The 16,051-nt window shown below is 57.2% G+C and overlaps 1 protein-coding gene across 7 annotated transcripts; it reads left to right on the top strand.

The window, feature by feature from the left end:
• The first annotated feature begins 692 nt into the window (after nucleotides 1-692).
• Nucleotides 693-15,529, top strand: CELF3 (CUGBP Elav-like family member 3). 7 transcript variants are annotated; one of them, XM_050750518.1, is made up of 14 exons: nucleotides 693-793; nucleotides 1,563-1,668; nucleotides 2,893-2,975; nucleotides 8,140-8,188; nucleotides 8,586-8,711; nucleotides 8,853-8,932; nucleotides 9,983-10,126; nucleotides 10,270-10,411; nucleotides 10,630-10,779; nucleotides 11,191-11,256; nucleotides 11,564-11,716; nucleotides 11,968-12,111; nucleotides 12,764-12,901; nucleotides 14,487-15,529. In XM_050750518.1, exons 4-13 carry the CDS (start codon nucleotides 8,140-8,142, stop codon nucleotides 12,889-12,891), a joined length of 1,182 nt encoding a protein of 393 aa, XP_050606475.1. In that variant the 5' UTR covers nucleotides 693-793; nucleotides 1,563-1,668; nucleotides 2,893-2,975; the 3' UTR covers nucleotides 12,892-12,901; nucleotides 14,487-15,529. The 7 variants fall into 7 exon arrangements, with proteins under 7 accessions (XP_050606475.1, XP_050606442.1, XP_050606447.1 ...); XM_050750485.1 differs by having other exon boundaries at nucleotides 731-793; nucleotides 1,466-1,668; XM_050750490.1 differs by having other exon boundaries at nucleotides 731-793; nucleotides 1,466-1,668; nucleotides 8,583-8,711; nucleotides 11,567-11,716.
• The last annotated feature ends 522 nt before the right edge of the window (nucleotides 15,530-16,051 follow it).

Genomic DNA, 16,051 nt, shown 5'->3' with positions numbered 1-16,051 from the left:
GATGTCCTGGTCTTCAAGGAGCTTACAAGTGAGAGCGCCCGCCGCGCCTCCTCCGCGGCCTCCCTGCCCACGCACTTATACTCACAAACCCCCCAGAGGGAGAGAAGGGGGCGTCGGCAAATGCCAGAAAGCTATCGTTTTTCTTGGTTCCTTTTCTGGAAAATATACAGTTCTCTTTCTGCATTCATCTCATCCTGCTCTCGCCTTCCCCACGTCCCTTTCCATTTTTCCTCTCTGCATTTTTTCTTTTTCCCCCAGACTCTGCGACCTGCTTCCCTCTCCATCTACACCTCCTTCCCGTTCAGCCTGTCCAACCGTCCTATCTCATCTTCTTTCCCCTGATTTCTTTCCTTGACTCTCTACTCTCGGGGCTCCCCAGATGCCGGGCTCCCCTCTTCCCCCCCCCAAACCCCCATCTCCTGAGTCTTCCAGCACCGGGGACAGCTCCAGCCCCCGGAACAATGGACCCCATTTTAGGGTTCCTCTGTAAATTCTCCATCTTAGTGCTTTGCCCAACTACTGACTGGGGAGTAAGATGGGGGAAGGGTTATTATCAACAGGACCAGCTGCTCTTCTGGGGGCGGGAAAGGAGTCAGGGAGGATGGAGATAGAAAGAGGGCGTGGCTCTTGCTTGGATTGTGCGTCCCTCTCCAGGGTAGAGAATTTGTATTCGACCCCTGAGACTGACATCACTGATGTCAGGGGAAAGGAGGTGGGAGTGGGGAGGGGGGTGTGGAGGGGGGAGGTTTTTGTTGAGGAGAGCGCGGCCGGAGAGCAGAGCTCCGGGACCCAGGTGACCGGGAAAGCAGGCAGCCCCAGCGGCGGGAGCAGCCGGCAGCAGCCCAGGCCCGGGGACTGGGGTGGGGGTGGGAGGGGGGCTGAGGGGAGGACCTGAAGGGGGGCGGCAGGGCAAAAGGGACCCCTGAAGCCCTGCCGCCATCAGAGATCAAGCATCTGGCATCAGGGATCTTCGGACCCAGCAGAAGGATCCGTCACAGGGGAGGTGTCCTCCCAGGGAAGCCAACGAGACATTCACCTGCCCCACATCAGGAGTGGGCCCCCCTCACTGACGCTGCTGGCAACCATAGCAGGCCCCTTAACCCCTCAGTCTCCTCCCTATCACCCTCCTCAGGCCCTTTCCCCGCCTCCAGCTCTCATCTCAACTCCCAGTTCCCAGCCCTCTAAGCCCCAGCGCCCCAGCTACCACCTCTCCTCCAGGTCTTGGCCACACTCACCCCCATCCTGGGACATTTGCCAGATCTCTGGGAGGGAGATCGTTTGTTTGGGCGATGCCCCCTGGTGGCATGACAGCGTCTGCCTAGACCCCTGACCCCTAGCCCTCAACTCCCTGGGCCTCCTTTGTGTGAAGAGCCGCCCCTCTGCTCAGCAGCGTGGTTGGGGGCCAAAGGGAAAGCCAGCCCCGGCTGGGCCCCCGGGCCCCACCACTTATCTCCTTGCTGGGCAGCTCCCCTTGGCCTTTGGGTCTCTCCCTGCTCCCTCGGCCCTCCTCCTGGGCCGCCTCGATGAAGGAGCCGGATGCCATCAAGCTGTTTGTGGGGCAGATCCCGAGGCATCTGGAGGAGAAGGACCTGAAGCCCATCTTCGAACAGTTTGGTCGGATCTTCGAGCTGACTGTCATCAAGGACAAGTACACCGGGCTGCACAAGGGTGAGGGGTCGGGCAGGCTGAAGAGGCTTCGGGGTGGGCTGGGAGGCTGGGGGTAGTTAAGCCAGGCTGGAGGGGTGGAGCGGCTGGGAAGGGCTGATGTGGAAGGAGAGGAGTTCAGGGCTGGGGAAAGTGGATGGAGGAGCATAAAAAGAACTCAGCTAGTGATCAGGAAACCCAGGTGAAGGACTAAGGAGGGCCTCTTTTGGGCAAAGAGTTGTCAAGAGGGCGCAAAGATGTGGATCCCAGACATATGGGGGTGTTGATGTCACATGGGATGAACTCAAGAAAGAATGGAGGGACAAGAGAGCTGGTTTGGGAGATAAGCAGCTGGGTAGGGGTGTGTGTGTGTGTGTGTGTGTGTGTGTTTTGTGTGTGTGTGTGTGTGTGTAGCAAGACTGAGAATCTGAGCAGCCTCAGATAATATTGGAATGGGGGTCAGGACACAGGGTCAGGTGCTTAATGTGGAAAGCGTGGAGCTGGACTGGGCAAGGCAGCTCCAGGACTAAAGAGGGACTAGGAAGCAGGGCATGAAGGCTGGAGATTGGTAAAGATCTGGAAAGTGTGGGAGGCTTAGAAAGTTAAGAGAGTGAGGGAGAAGGGAGGGTGCTCCTCAGGCCTATCCAAGGGCTGTGCGGCTAGACAGGGCGGTCGGGGTCAGCACTTGGAGAGCTCCACGCACTGGAGATCCCAGGGGCCACACTAGCTCCCCCTCCACCTGGCACAGGGAAGAGGCACTTCCGGCTAACTGCTCTTCCCTTCCCTTCTCTATTTCACTCTCCACCCTCCACCTGCCTATGGTGGAGTTGGGGAGAGATGAGGAAATAGGGAAAATGGGAGAAGAGAGGGATGATGGTGACCAAGATGGAGGGAGGTGGAGGTGAGGGAGAGGGGAAAGGAGAACAGCTCAGCAGGAGAGAAAGCCACACTACTCCAACTTGTCTGGCAGTCACATGGTCCTTCTCCTCTCCTTACACAAAGCCCATCTCCTGACAGCCCAAGTGTCCTCCCTCTTCCATCACCACCAGTATTTAGGCCTCCGGGTGTCTGCCCCACTTCTGGGGCAGAGTGTCTACCCCTTGGAGACACCTCCCCACCCCAGCAGGCAGAAGATGACAAGAAGGGAAAGCTTCTCAGTCGTCAGTCTTTGGAAGGGAGCCTTTCAGAGAGGGGAGATGGGGGACTCACCGCCCCCTGCCGTGTTTCTCTGCCCCTGCCCCTCCTCAGGATGTGCCTTCCTGACATACTGTGCCCGGGATTCAGCCCTGAAGGCCCAGAGCGCCCTACACGAACAGAAGACACTTCCAGGGGTGAGTCCTGCCCTTTGCAGGGCCAGGGGGCTGAGAAGGGCCATAGAAATGGCAGGAGGCTCACCACCCTCCTGACACTGAGCATATTTTCCACCTGCTCTCATCACCAGGAAGTCCCTCTCTCTCTCTCTAGCATCCATCTTTCTTGCTACAGATGCATGCATTTCTTGTTACCCAGAGAGAAGGAAAGCAGCGATTAGTGGAGCAAACATGACTTTTACCAGGAGCAGATGCAGCCCCTTCCCCACTTCCCAAGCTGCCCATGGGGCAACACTAGAGGGAGGACCCGCTGGTTGGAAGGTGTGGGGAAAAGTCTCTGGACACCAAGTGTGGATCAGGGTGAGCAGGAGGCACCCAGGCACTCTTTTGTCACTCTGGAAGGGCAGACTGGCTGGCTGTGAGATGAGGGAGGAGTGCCTGTGACCTGAGAACAGGCAGCTGGTGCCGGCTGGATTGGCATCTCGGTGCTGGTTCTTGAGCTCCCTTCTCCTTTCTGTCTACCAGGAAGAGTCCCAGGAACAAAGCCACAGAGCATTAGGGTAAAGCAGGGCCTGGGCAGGCCCAGGCAGGTCTGGGCTGGAGGTAGGCCTGAGAGTAGCAGGCAAGGGCAGGGACAGACATTGTAGATGATCAGGCCTGATGCCACCAAGTATGCCCAGGGAGGCAGGGGTGGCCACGGAGGTGGCCCCTCTCCTGCAAGGTCCTATCTCTTTGTGTCTTCTTCTTCCCAGCCAGCCTTGCTTATTGTTCCAAGCCTGGGCTGGCAACTGAGGGCAGGAAGAAAGAACCTTGGACTGTCCCCCTTCCCCGGTCATGGAAGCTGGGGGGAAAGGATGCCCCCACTCCCTTTGCTATCTGTCTGCTCTGCCTTCTTCCAGACTGTGAATCCCAGCAAGTGCCTTCCTGAGACCTAACTCCATCCCCACCTTCAGCAAACATTTGCTCAGCAGGGTCTGGGTGCCAGAGACACATCTGTCCTGGCCTCTACTGCTTCTCCAACATGGGAAGTGGAGACTGCTGCTGCTCACCCATCTCTTCCTAAGAGGGAAATAGAAAAAACAGATGGGGAAAGGGCAGGTGGAGACCTGGGAAAATTAGAACTGCTGCAACCACCCCCAACTTCAAACCTTGCAGAGGTCCATGACCCAGCCCTTCCGTGGCCTCAACCTTTGAGCACTGCTAGGAAAGCAAAGCCAACTTCGGCAAATCCACCAAAAACCCCACCCCCACCAACGATCTCATCCCAGTTGGTGGCAAGAATAGCCATTGCCCGTCGCAGCCGGAGTTAAGGGTCATGCACGTGTGTGAGCTACAGGACCCAAGGCGAGTGTGTGTGTTTGTGCATACAGGCATGTGAGCTCCTGACAGGCCAGATGTGCGGGGTTTGGGCACACGTATCCCTGGCAAACCTGGTCCCCATCCAGTCCCAACTTGCCTTCCCCGCTTTTCTCTGTGGAGGCCCCTCACAAATCAACAGTTTTCATCTCCATCACCATTTGTCTTTTTCTGTTGTCTCCCTATCTCGGAGCCCCTGCAGAAATGAGAGGGGGTCAGAGCAAAAGGTAGATAAAGAGGATTGGAGTGAAAACATGGATGAGAGACAGCCTGGGGATGGGCATGAGCCCCAAGGGTGATGTGTACCAGTTGTGGGTGTCTGGGTCTGTGCCCCTCCAGCTGCCTGGCAGCTCAGGCAGAGCTCCATCCTGGGTGTGGAGAGGCGCCACCTGCCCTTCTTGAGGAAGTCCAGGCCCGGATGGGGGTGAGGAAGAAGGGCGCCTGGTTAATGATTGTCTAGCCCTGCTCCAGAGCTCCCAGGTTGAATTCTCCACCTTAGTCCTTGCCCCAGGGGACAGAATCCAGAGGGATCTGACAGAGCTTCCAGTAGGAAATGAGGGTTCCATCCTCCAAGGCAGACCCTCATCCAAAGGGTGTGAAGGAGCAGATCCAGGGCAGCTGTGGGGAGCAGACGTCTGTGACCCTTTGTCTTCCTCAAGTCTTCTCCTTTCACCTGCATTCTCCCCTCAGTGTGTGTTTGCACGTGTGTATGCATGCACACGCGTGTGTGTGCATTGTGTCAGCTCCTGCATAACTGTGTTCTTCCTACTGTTTAATCTCCATGCCTTCCTACTGCAGGTTTTTTTTTTAATGGGAGACATTTAGCCCCCTCTCCTTGCTCCCCATCTCTGTCACCCCCAAAATCTAGAAGGTGCTACCATACTAGGGTGATATTTTGGGCTGCAGAGAGAAAGAGAAAGAATGGGGGCTGGGCCTATAGCTACTGAGCCCCATTTCCTCTTCTCTGCCCTAAGAGTTCCCAGGAGTGGCTCTGCCACAGGTCCCTGCATTTGTCCTGTGAGCAGGGTGTGGCCTCCTGGAGGCGGTAGAGTGGGGGTTGCCCTCTGTCCAGCTCTTCCCCCTTCACCCTGAACCAAAATCCCACTTGGGGAACACAGGCCTTCCCTGTCGGCCTGCAGTCAGGAAGGTGGATTCTGGCCCCACAGAGAGAACCCGTGAGTGGTCTGGGACTCCGGGAACAAGTGTGGAGCCAGGAGTGGCAGGACCCCAGGCTGTACCCTCAAAAGAATTAGATTTTGTGAGAACTGTGAGGTCTTCTTGAAAGTGGAATTTTTGCTATTGGCGAGGATGAGGGCCTTAAAAGTGACCATGGTGGAGGGGCTCCACGATACTGGGTTGGGGTATAAATAGCCCCTTCTTCTTTGGGAGGCCCGAGGGAGGGCCTGTCACCTGGTGGGTAGTAACTAGGGAGGAGAGGCACCGTGCCTGGTTGCCAGGTAAACAGGGCACAGCTGGACTCAGGGGAGGGGGCAGGTGTGCCCGAGCTGAGCTAACAAAGCCTGAGCTCCCCACAGGAAGTGCCAGGCCACGAAGAAGGAGGCTGGGAAGGGGACACTGGGGCGCCAAGGGCCCTGTCTGTGACCGTGTAGGGGGAGCCTACCGTAAGCACGGTCCTTGCTGTGGTTTGTACACTTGTGTGTCTCTTTGTGCGAATCCACATCAGCCATGGGTATTTCTCGAGATGCTATTTTTGTGCCTAGGAGCCTATGCCAGGAGGGAACTGCATCCTTTCTCTCTGGGTCCCAGGTTCCCGTCTCCATCTAGAACAGCAAATCCCCAGGCGTGCTGGGAAGGGGCTAGTGCCAAGCGTAAGAATCCCCCAACCCTGGTTCTGATTCTACTTCTTGTGAGGTGGGCATAGGGGTGGGTGCCTGGCTGCAGCGGTGCCTGTGAGGGAATTTCCTGAGTGCTTTGGCTAGAGCACAGCAGAGAAGGAGGTGAAAGCCCGTGCACCCCGAGCATCTGACCCACTGTGCTTTGCCTGCACATGCGCACTCGCGCGCACACACACACCTAAGGAGATTGAGCTTCGGATGGGATAATCCCAGATTGGCGGGCGATAAAGCTGGGGGCAGATTGGCTGGAGGATTTGTGTGACTGTTACCCTCCCTCCCCACCAGCTGCTCTCAGATCCAGAGATTTGGGGGGTGGGCGTGGGGCTCTGGGATAGGAGTATCAGTTGAAGTGGGGCTTACATTTGGTCCGAGGCCGGGAATACCTAACTGGTGGAGTCGGCCAGACTGACTGGCATGATGGACACCTGGGTGAGGATCCAGGGTGAGAAGGGGCAGGGGCAACTGTGACTTCTGTACTTCTTGGCGCTAAGTGATGCCACATACAGGATCTCCACATGCTGGAGCCCTGGAGCTGACCGGAACCTGACTAGACATCGCCTGGCCCACTCCCTTGTTTTACAGATAAGGAAGTTGAGGCCCAGAGGGGACAAGTGGCTTGTCCAAGGCCGCCCAGCTAGTAAGTGGCAGGGCAGGGCTAGTCCTTAAATCCAGGTCTCCTGACTCCCAGTCCAGTGCCTTTCCTGAGGGTACCTCTAGCCTCACCCTCAGAATGTAAATGGATGGTTTAATTTTTTTGGTCACTGGAACTACTGCCCCACCATCAGATGAGTGGGGCAACCAGGTGTGGTTCCAGCTGTCAGAGTCCTCAAGAGCAAAATATTTTCAGACACGAAATACTAAGTCCTTCTCCTCTTTCTCCAGTTCCTATAATACTCCCCACCCTGGTTAAGAAAATCAACCTGCAGGAGTAATTTCCAAGTCCTCTCACCAGACAAGAACATGGAGAGTGGAACTAGGAATTTCTCCATTTCCACTGAAGACTGAACAAAGGGAGATACTGCAGGGGTCTGGGAGAGGTTAGAGCTCTGGAGGACTTCCGTGCACAGGGTAAATTGCGAAGGAGCACGGGACAGCAACTCCTCCTTTAGAGCCCTCCAGGCACCAAGGATTTGCTCTGGAGGAGGGAGGCAGGAGAAGGGATGGGATGGCCCCTGCAGGGCCTGCTCTGCAAGCCTCCCTCCAGAATCAGGAAGGTTTTCTGGGCCCCTCCCCCACCTCCCAGCCCCCACCAAATCCTCCACCCCCAGCATACCCTGTTACCACCCCCCACCCCACTCCTTCTCTGGGTGTGTGGAGCAGCAGAAGTGATGACGTCACCACGGTCGCCAGGGCGACGGGGACGGATAAATCAGGCTGAGTGGGCGGTTGCCATGGTGCGCATTCTCCCGTTGCCACGGAGACTGGGCATCTGCTCCCTTTGTGCTGCCCAAGTGCCTTCCCCCTGGGGTCAAGGGGTATAGGGGGGCAGAAAGAGAGGCAGACACAACTCTAGAGGTCAGAAGGAAGTCTGGGCCTCTGTGAGGTCTCCCTCCGTCTGGAGTCCTCCTTGGGGCTTCTTCACAGAGTGGCCTCTGTTGCGCCCACTTTGTAGAATTGAGGCAATTCTTATTAAATAACCCCTTGGTTGGGCTCTCTCTCAGTCCCTGGGTCCTATGCACAGGCCCCCTTCTCCCACTCAGGACAGCAGCACCCATCCCTGGCCAAGTCATTGGGAGCCCAACCTGAGCCTGGAGCTGTGCCCATGAGCATCTCCCTCTACATCCTCTCTCTCCGTGCCTCTGATCCCCTCCGGCCTTCATCCTGAACAATATTAGGCCCTGTCCCTTCCTTCCTATCAGAAACTTAGAGGGCCTGGGGCTTGCCCCTCTAGTCTCTCTGCAGGGCCCGGCCTGGGAGGGCTCTTGGGTGTTCAGAGGAGGTCCCCAGCAGCTGCCTTCTCTTCTCTCCTTCAGATGAACAGGCCGATCCAGGTCAAGCCAGCCGACAGCGAGAGCCGAGGAGGTAGGTTCTGTGCCTTTGGACTCTGTCCCTCTCCTCCCACCCTCAGGCCCAGGGCCTGGAGTTGTCGAGGGGTAGCCTTTCTTGAGGGAGAAAGCCCGACGATTCTGAAGAGTTCCCAGCTGTGGTGAGACCGGAGTCAGTGTGGCCAGAGGGGGCGAGATCTGGGGGGGTACAGATGGCAAAACGGAGGCCCAGGGCAGAGTGCGAGTCCCTCAGAGCTGGGATGAGCAACCTCTGCAATGTACCCCATTCCCTAACCATCAGCCCCCACAGCCACTGGCCCCTAGGGTAGCGGAAGTAGTGTTAGGAGCTCTAGGGAAGGGTGGAAGGAGAAGGGCTGGGAAGGCAGCAAGGAGGCCCTGAACATGCCCTCCTCCTGTGCCCTATCACCCAGAAGACCGGAAGCTGTTTGTGGGGATGCTAGGGAAGCAGCAGACAGATGAGGATGTCCGGAAGATGTTTGAGCCCTTCGGCACCATCGACGAGTGCACTGTGCTCCGGGGGCCAGATGGCACTAGCAAAGGTAGCCCACCCACTGCCCCTTCCCCACCGGGCCCTTCCCCTTCCCATTCCACCCCCATGGCTCCCTAGGCATCGGGTTCCACTGCGGAGTCCCATGGGGATGGGTGCTCACCCCTCTCCTCTTCCATCTCAACCTCTCCAGGTTGCGCCTTCGTGAAGTTCCAGACCCACGCCGAGGCCCAGGCAGCCATCAACACCCTTCACAGCAGCCGGACCCTGCCAGTGAGCCCCACTCCCCTGCCCCTGGGCCTCTCCTTCCCACCCTGCCCACCCGCCAGGCCCTGGCCCAGATAAGCAGTCCACTCAGGATGGGCTATTTGAATTTATTGGAAAAGAATGTTCTGGCAGAAGAACCAAACAGCTTAGGGACACCCTCACATTTCAAATGGCATTTCCCCACCTCCCCACTCCTCCCCTACTCCCCATCCATCTTCAGCCAAATTTCCCTCATGTCCCTCTCCTTCCCCCTCCATTCCCCAGCCCTCCCTTCACCCCCATCTCTTCTCCAGCCTTCCCATATCCCCCTACCCTCATTTGCTGGGGCACCAGGACACTTTCTTAGAGGCCCCACGTACACCCCCTTTCCCTGCCCCTGCACAGCAGCGTTAGGTCAGTGACCACCCTAGAACCCACCTCTAAACTGGAACTGGCTGACTCAGAAGGCTGTGCACTTCCCATAACTCACAGCTCTGCAGCATAACTCACGGGGACTTGGCGGAGGGGACACAGCATTGGGTAGAGAACTGTGTCCAATGACCCTATGCCCCTTCCAGCTTTGAGATTCTAGGATTCTACCATCGTCCTTGCAGATGCTCTAATTTGGCTTTTATTCAGCTCAGACTAGTATTAAGATTTGAGGCACACCATGAGGACTGGGGTGTGGGGGCAGAAGTCGTGGTAAGGCACGCAGGGCAGCTACAAGGGAAGACTAGCCTGAGATTAAACATTTGCTGTGGCAACCCGGGGTGGGGATGATTTCCAGTTCAGAGTCCTCACAGAGAAGCCAATGATGCCCTCTCCATTCTAGTAGGTCTTTTACTTTCCAAGCACATGCCTTCACATTCCTCAATTTTTCTTCTAGCTTCTAGCACATCCTAGCACAGGGAGAGGGTGGGATTAAAATCTCCCCATCTGTCATATGCAAAATGGTGGCCGCCCTCTCAGAGAGGCCAGGCCATGCCATGGGGGTGGAATGGAGACCAGGTCCTGAGGGCTCTGGGGAGGAGAGACCCTGACCCTGCACCTCTGACCTGTGTGCGGGCCCGTGCCCAGGGTGCCTCGTCCAGCCTGGTGGTGAAGTTTGCTGACACTGAGAAGGAGCGGGGTCTCCGCCGCATGCAGCAGGTGGCCACCCAGCTGGGCATGTTCAGCCCCATCGCCCTCCAGTTCGGAGCCTACAGCGCCTACACCCAGGCCGTGAGCACTGCCCCCAATGCCGGGCCAGCCCTCCTGACCCCCAGTATCTTGCCCCCACCCTTCTGATGCCAAGACCCAGGGCTGGGAGGGAGCCAGGCTGGGGCACAGGAGGCCTGCCCCACTCTCCTCTCCCCTCCCCCCAGCTGATGCAGCAGCAGGCGGCCCTGGTAGCGGCTCACAGTGCCTACCTCAGCCCCATGGCCACCATGGCTGCTGTGCAGATGCAGCACATGGCTGCCATCAATGCCAATGGCCTCATCGCCACCCCCATCACCCCATCCTCAGGTATGGCCTGGGCAAGGCTGGGCAAGGGAGCTAAGCGTGGTAGGGGTAGGGAGAGGCACAGGGCATTGCTCAGGGAAGCCTCGGGGTCTAGGAGGGACTCAGGGGTCAGAGTGGCCTACTTCCTCCCCTCCGCCCGCAGACTTCCTGACTGGTTCTCTGCATGTGTGTGTGTGTGTGTCTGCTCCTCTGCTCTGTCCCTGTCGCTTTCTCCTCCCCAGGAACCAGCACCCCTCCTGCCATCGCTGCCACGCCTGTCTCTGCCATTCCGGCTGCCCTGGGCGTCAACGGCTACAGCCCGGTGCCCACTCAGCCCACTGGGCAGCCCGCCCCTGATGCTCTGTATCCCAACGGGGTTCACCCCTACCCAGGTGGGACTCTCTGCCTGCCCACCCCATCCCAGCAACCATCTAAGCCACCACTCCCATTAGGGAGGCAGGACACACCTTCCCTTCCAGCTTTGGGGGTTACAGGTGCTTCCTCCTGCCCTGCCATCCTGGGCGGGGATGATCCTTCCTGTTGGGCTCGGCCAAGAAGCTGAGGTGTAGAGCAGTGAAGCGACCTGTCCAGGGTTGCAAGACAGTCAGACCCAAGTCTTCCTAATGCTGGGCTCTTTCCCCTCTTCCCACTGCTTTGTGCATTTCCATCTTCTCACTTCACACCCCATGCCCAGAGAAGCTCTGCTCCCCACCTGCCTGGCCTCGGCCCAGAGGCCCAGAGAGGCACTGGGGGCTCCCACTGCATGCCACGTCCACGCTCATGGTCTGTGCTGCTCTCCCCAGCCCAGAGCCCCGCAGCTCCCGTGGACCCCCTGCAGCAGGCCTACGCGGGGATGCAGCACTACACAGGTGAGGCGCCCTAGCCCGGGCCCCTGCTCAGGTGGGAGGGGCAGCAGGAGGAAAAGAGGCCCAGTAACTGGGTCTGGGCTTCTTGGCTCCCTGCCAATCACCCTCTTCAGGCTTTACTGACAAGCCCAACTGTGGGGAGGGGTCTTTAAGGGCAGCACACCCAGGGGTCTGAGGCAGCTCCTTCCCTGACAACCTCTCAGCCCTGCAGCTGCCACTGGCCTGGGCTAGGGGAAGGGAGACAGGGTTGGCTGGGAGGGCTTAAGAAGCCAGGGAAGCCCCATCAGCCTCTCTGTCCTCCCCACCCCAGCAGCCTACCCAGCAGCCTACAGCCTGGTGGCGCCTGCATTCCCGCAGCCTCCAGCCCTGGTCGCCCAGCAGCCCCCACCACCCCCTCAACAGCAGCAGCAGCAGCAGCAGCAGCAGCAGCAGCAGCAGCAGCAGCAGCAGCAGCAAAGAGAAGGTACTGCCTGGGGCCTTGGGAGATCGGAATGCCCTCGTTATGGGCTTGGGGACTCCCTATTGCCCTATGCTGAGCCCAGCTCTTGCCCATGTGTCATGATGAAAGCAAGTGGGGAGGGGGTGGCTTGGCCCACACTGTCGAGGACTGGGACTGGAGGGCCCTCCCAGGATCTGCTTTCCCTGGGACCTTTGCTCCTGGAGCGTGCGCCTCCCAGTCACTGAGCTCTTTCTTCTGTCTCTGCCGCCACCCAGGCCCTGATGGCTGCAATATCTTCATCTACCACCTGCCCCAGGAGTTCACTGACTCAGAGATCCTCCAGATGTTTGTCCCCTTTGGCCATGTCATCTCAGCCAAAGTCTTTGTTGACCGGGCCACCAATCAGAGCAAATGTTTTGGTAAGAATATGATATGGCACATTTTTTGCCATATTCCAAATCAGGACAAGGTCTAATATATTTGAAGGCATTTATGGTCACAGTGGACCCAGTATTTGAAATGCTGATTATCCAAGAGTACAAAAGAACCATTTTGACACACCCAACATGCCACACCCAGCTGCTGCCCAGGCCCATCTCTTCTTCCTTCAGCTTTTCTCTTAAAAACTGGCCAAATTCATGCCTCATGAGGTCTGAAATAGGCTCATGGTCTGGGGATGTTTGGTTTGCAAAAGGCAGGCTTAGGGAGTCGGTTTTAGCTGCCTTCACATCTTTGAAAGGCTGCCTCAGGGGAAAAAGGGAATGTTCTTCTCTGCTTCAGAAGCCATTTAGGGCCTGGAAGTGGCCATTTTCAAAGGGCAGGCTCAGAGTTATCCAGGCAGAGGAAGGGGTCCCTGCACAGAATGCTGGGAAGAACGTGGTAATTTTAGTGGCTGGACTGGATTCCTCCATTCAACCCATCAATCAACAAATTCCTACGGAACGCTGCTAGGTGTCAGGCAGCTTTCTAGGCATTTCGGACACTTGGGAGACACAGGGTAGTGCTGGAGGTCTCCTAAGCACAGGAGAGCAAGGTGGGGCTGTGCCGGGCCTTATGCCCCTCTCACCCCAGGCTTTGTGAGTTTCGACAATCCGGCCAGTGCCCAGGCTGCCATCCAGGCCATGAATGGCTTCCAGATCGGCATGAAGCGCCTCAAAGTCCAGCTAAAGCGGCCTAAGGATGCCAACCGGCCCTACTGAGGGCCCCCAGGTGGGTCCCGCTCCTGTGTTGTGGCCTCCCTCCCCAGCTCTACACACTGCAGCCAGGGCCCTCGATTGGACTGCCCCCCACCCCTGTCCTCCACCACCCTCAGGGATGCCCACCCCACCCTTGATCCTGAGCACTTGAAGCAGGGGACTGGGGCAGCTCCCTCAGCTGTTTTTCAATAATCTGAGTCACTCTCTCTCTCTCTCTCTCACACACACACACTCTGTGACCCAGAAAGAGCCAAGTCTTTGTATATATCTGTGTCCACTCCCTGGACCTTCCACAATATCCGGTCTCGTTTGTCTGGTCAGTGTCCATGTCTGTGTGTGTCTCTTTCTGGTTTTCCTTCGGGTTGGAGTGGAATTAGGGGAATAGGACTGGAGGATTAAGGGGTTGGCTGAGGGTGCCAGAGGGCCCTAGAATCCTTGGCTCCTAGAATCTCTGTTGTCCTGAGAAGTGAGGACATCAGCCCTGGTTGCCCTGGACTTCAGGTGATTTTTCCCACGTAGCAGCAGCCCCATAGGGCAGCAGAGTGCACAGGACAGACTGGGGGAGCCCATTTCCTGGCCTCTTGGGAGTTGCTCTGGTTTAGGTGGAAGAGGTTGAAATGCGCTGCCTGTGAAGTTTACTTATCAGGTCCCCCCCACCCCCATTGCTGGCCACCACCTCAACCTCATGGCCACAGAGCTGTAAGCCTTGGTTACTTTCACATTGTTTAATCTCCTTTGGACCAAACCCTTGAGAAAACACAACCCAAGAAAAATACCCACATTTTCTGTTTCTCCCCTTTCCCCCCAATCCTGGCTGCTTAACTCCCCCTACCCTGGGGGCCCCCCCAGCCCAGGGCCCGTGTCCATTGTCGGCCGAAGCCCCCATCCCCGGACCCCTGCTCCGGGCCCCTGTAAGTTGCATGGAACGAGCGTGTTGTCTTTGGAGCCGATTGTTTGTTATTTGGGGAGGGGCCGCGGAGGGAAGCACCCCCAAGCCCAAGGTCAGGGCCGGGGGCAGCTCGCGGGACGTGCTTGGTCTACAGTGGTTGGTGACTGTGGTCTGTGTTTGTGCATTTCTCTCTTGCTTTCTGTGTTCCTTTCCAAAAAGGAATGAGAGCACTACCTGGGGGCCGGGGGTGGTCTCACCCCATGAGACTCCATCCCTGAGCTGTGACCTGGGCTCTGCCCTGGCCTTCTCTGTGGATGTTCCCTTTCTTTTTTCCAGGTGTCTGTCTCTTACATGCACTCCCTTCTCTGTCTCTCTCTCCATTTCTCTGCCTGCCTGTCTGTTGTCATCTCTTTGCCTCTCTCCCCCTCCAGTCTTTATTTTTCTCATGGGCTGTTTGACTATTTCCTTCCTAATATCCTCTGGTTTCCTGTATGGTTCGCCCCCTCCCTCCTGTCTCCTCTATCCCTGCTCTCATGGCTGGCGGGTGGGGGCAGATGGGTCCGTTTGGACTGAGGCCTGATGATCTGCCTTCCTCAGGCAGCCCCATCCTAGATGCTGTCACTCACCCCAGCCCCCTCCCCTCCCCCAGAGCCCATGACCCGCATCATGGGCTCTTCCCCATGCTTCACCCATGTTTCTTCCTTCACAGGTCTGGAGATACCAGAGGAAGGGGCGCCTCACACCCTCCTCCCACGACTGGCCCCGGCCCTCTCCGCACACCTGCCCTGGGCCTTGACTGGGTTCTGGGGCAAACGCTGCTTCGTGGCCCCTGGGGGGCACAAGACACCGGCCCCTCCCACCCCCTGCCTCTCTGAAGGGCCGTGCTATGCTTCCCTGCCTCCAAGGGCCCATTTCCTCCTAGATGCCCTTTTGGCCTTTGTGAGGGAGCGAGGAACAGGCTCGAAGGTTCCGGGGTATCTGCCTTCTGCTGGGCTCCTGTGACGGGCCTTCTGTGCCCAGCGTTTGTACTTGCCTCCCCCACCAGTGGGCCTGTTGTACCTGTGCAGGCCCCAGGAGAGCTGCAGGGGCCTGCCATACACTCCCAGCCCACCCTCACCCCAGCCTCTTCCCCACATTAGGGGTTTCTTGGAAGCTGGCTCTCACTCCCCTCCACCCTCTAGCTAGAGGTAGGATATCCCTGACTCTTGGGCTCCCAGCCCTAAAACTCACTGCCTCCCCCAAGGGCCCCCTCTAAGGAGAGTGTGGGGGAGCCCTGAGGGCTGCCTCTCTGCCAGTCAGCCACAGAGACCCTCCTCCTTTCACGAGGAAAAGACCTTCCCCTGAATCCCTAAAAATGTTTACAGTCTCTGCTGGTTCCCTCCGTGTAAATACCACTACCACCCGTGCGTTATCCAGCCCGCCCGGCCTGGCCCGGACGCTGCCATCTCTCTTTCTGGGAGTTTAGACAATGTTGCCCTTGGATTTTTTTCTCTCTCTTAATTTCTCCCTTTGCTTTGGGGGGTAATTGGATATTGGGAGGAGGGGTGTGGGGAGGGGTAAAGGGGTTTATTACCTGATCATTTTCTTTAGGAAGGTTTTAGGGAAAAGAAAATGGGGTGGGGGTGGGAGTGGTAAGGGGAGACCGGGGAGTCAGTTTCAGACAGTTCTCTATGCTTAACTTATTTATTTATTGCATTTTACTTTTAAAGAGTTGGTCTTTTCTGTCTAAATAAAGAAAAAAGTTTAAAAGCATCAAATAAGAGTCTTGGAAGGTTGAGGGTAGGGGATTGTTCCCTGCCCACACTGGGAAGGGGGAGGGAGGTAGAGAATGAGGTTTGAGAGAGAAAATCCCATCAGGGAAGGCCAGGCCCTTGCTTCGGAGCAGCATCCAGGCCTTGTTCATGGCTTCATGATCCTATCCCTTAGCCCTTCTTTGGGGCTTAATTCTGGAATGTCCTGCAGAGTTGGGCACAAGGAGATCTCCCCTGTCCGGGGCTCTCCTCTGTATCCAGCCCTGTCCCTCTGAAGGCTGAGGACTTGCAGTCTCACATCTGGACCTCCATTTCTGCACAGAGGCCAGTGTGGATACTAGGAGCCAGTTGTGACACCACCATTTACTAACCACTGCTCCGTATGTCATTCTGTTCCTAGCCCTTATTGTGCATTTCCTCATTTTATCTCCTAACAACCTTGTGAGGCAGGATATAGTTTATTTATTTTACTTATTTATTTTGCGACAGGGTCTTGCTCTGTCACTCAGGCTGGAGTGTGATG

This window comes from Macaca thibetana, chromosome 1, assembly GCF_024542745.1.
Source record: "Macaca thibetana thibetana isolate TM-01 chromosome 1, ASM2454274v1, whole genome shotgun sequence".
Classification (NCBI taxonomy): domain Eukaryota; kingdom Metazoa; phylum Chordata; class Mammalia; order Primates; family Cercopithecidae; genus Macaca; species Macaca thibetana.
The sequence above is the reverse complement of the archived record's forward strand: the minus strand, read 5'-3'. Positions and strand labels throughout refer to the sequence as shown.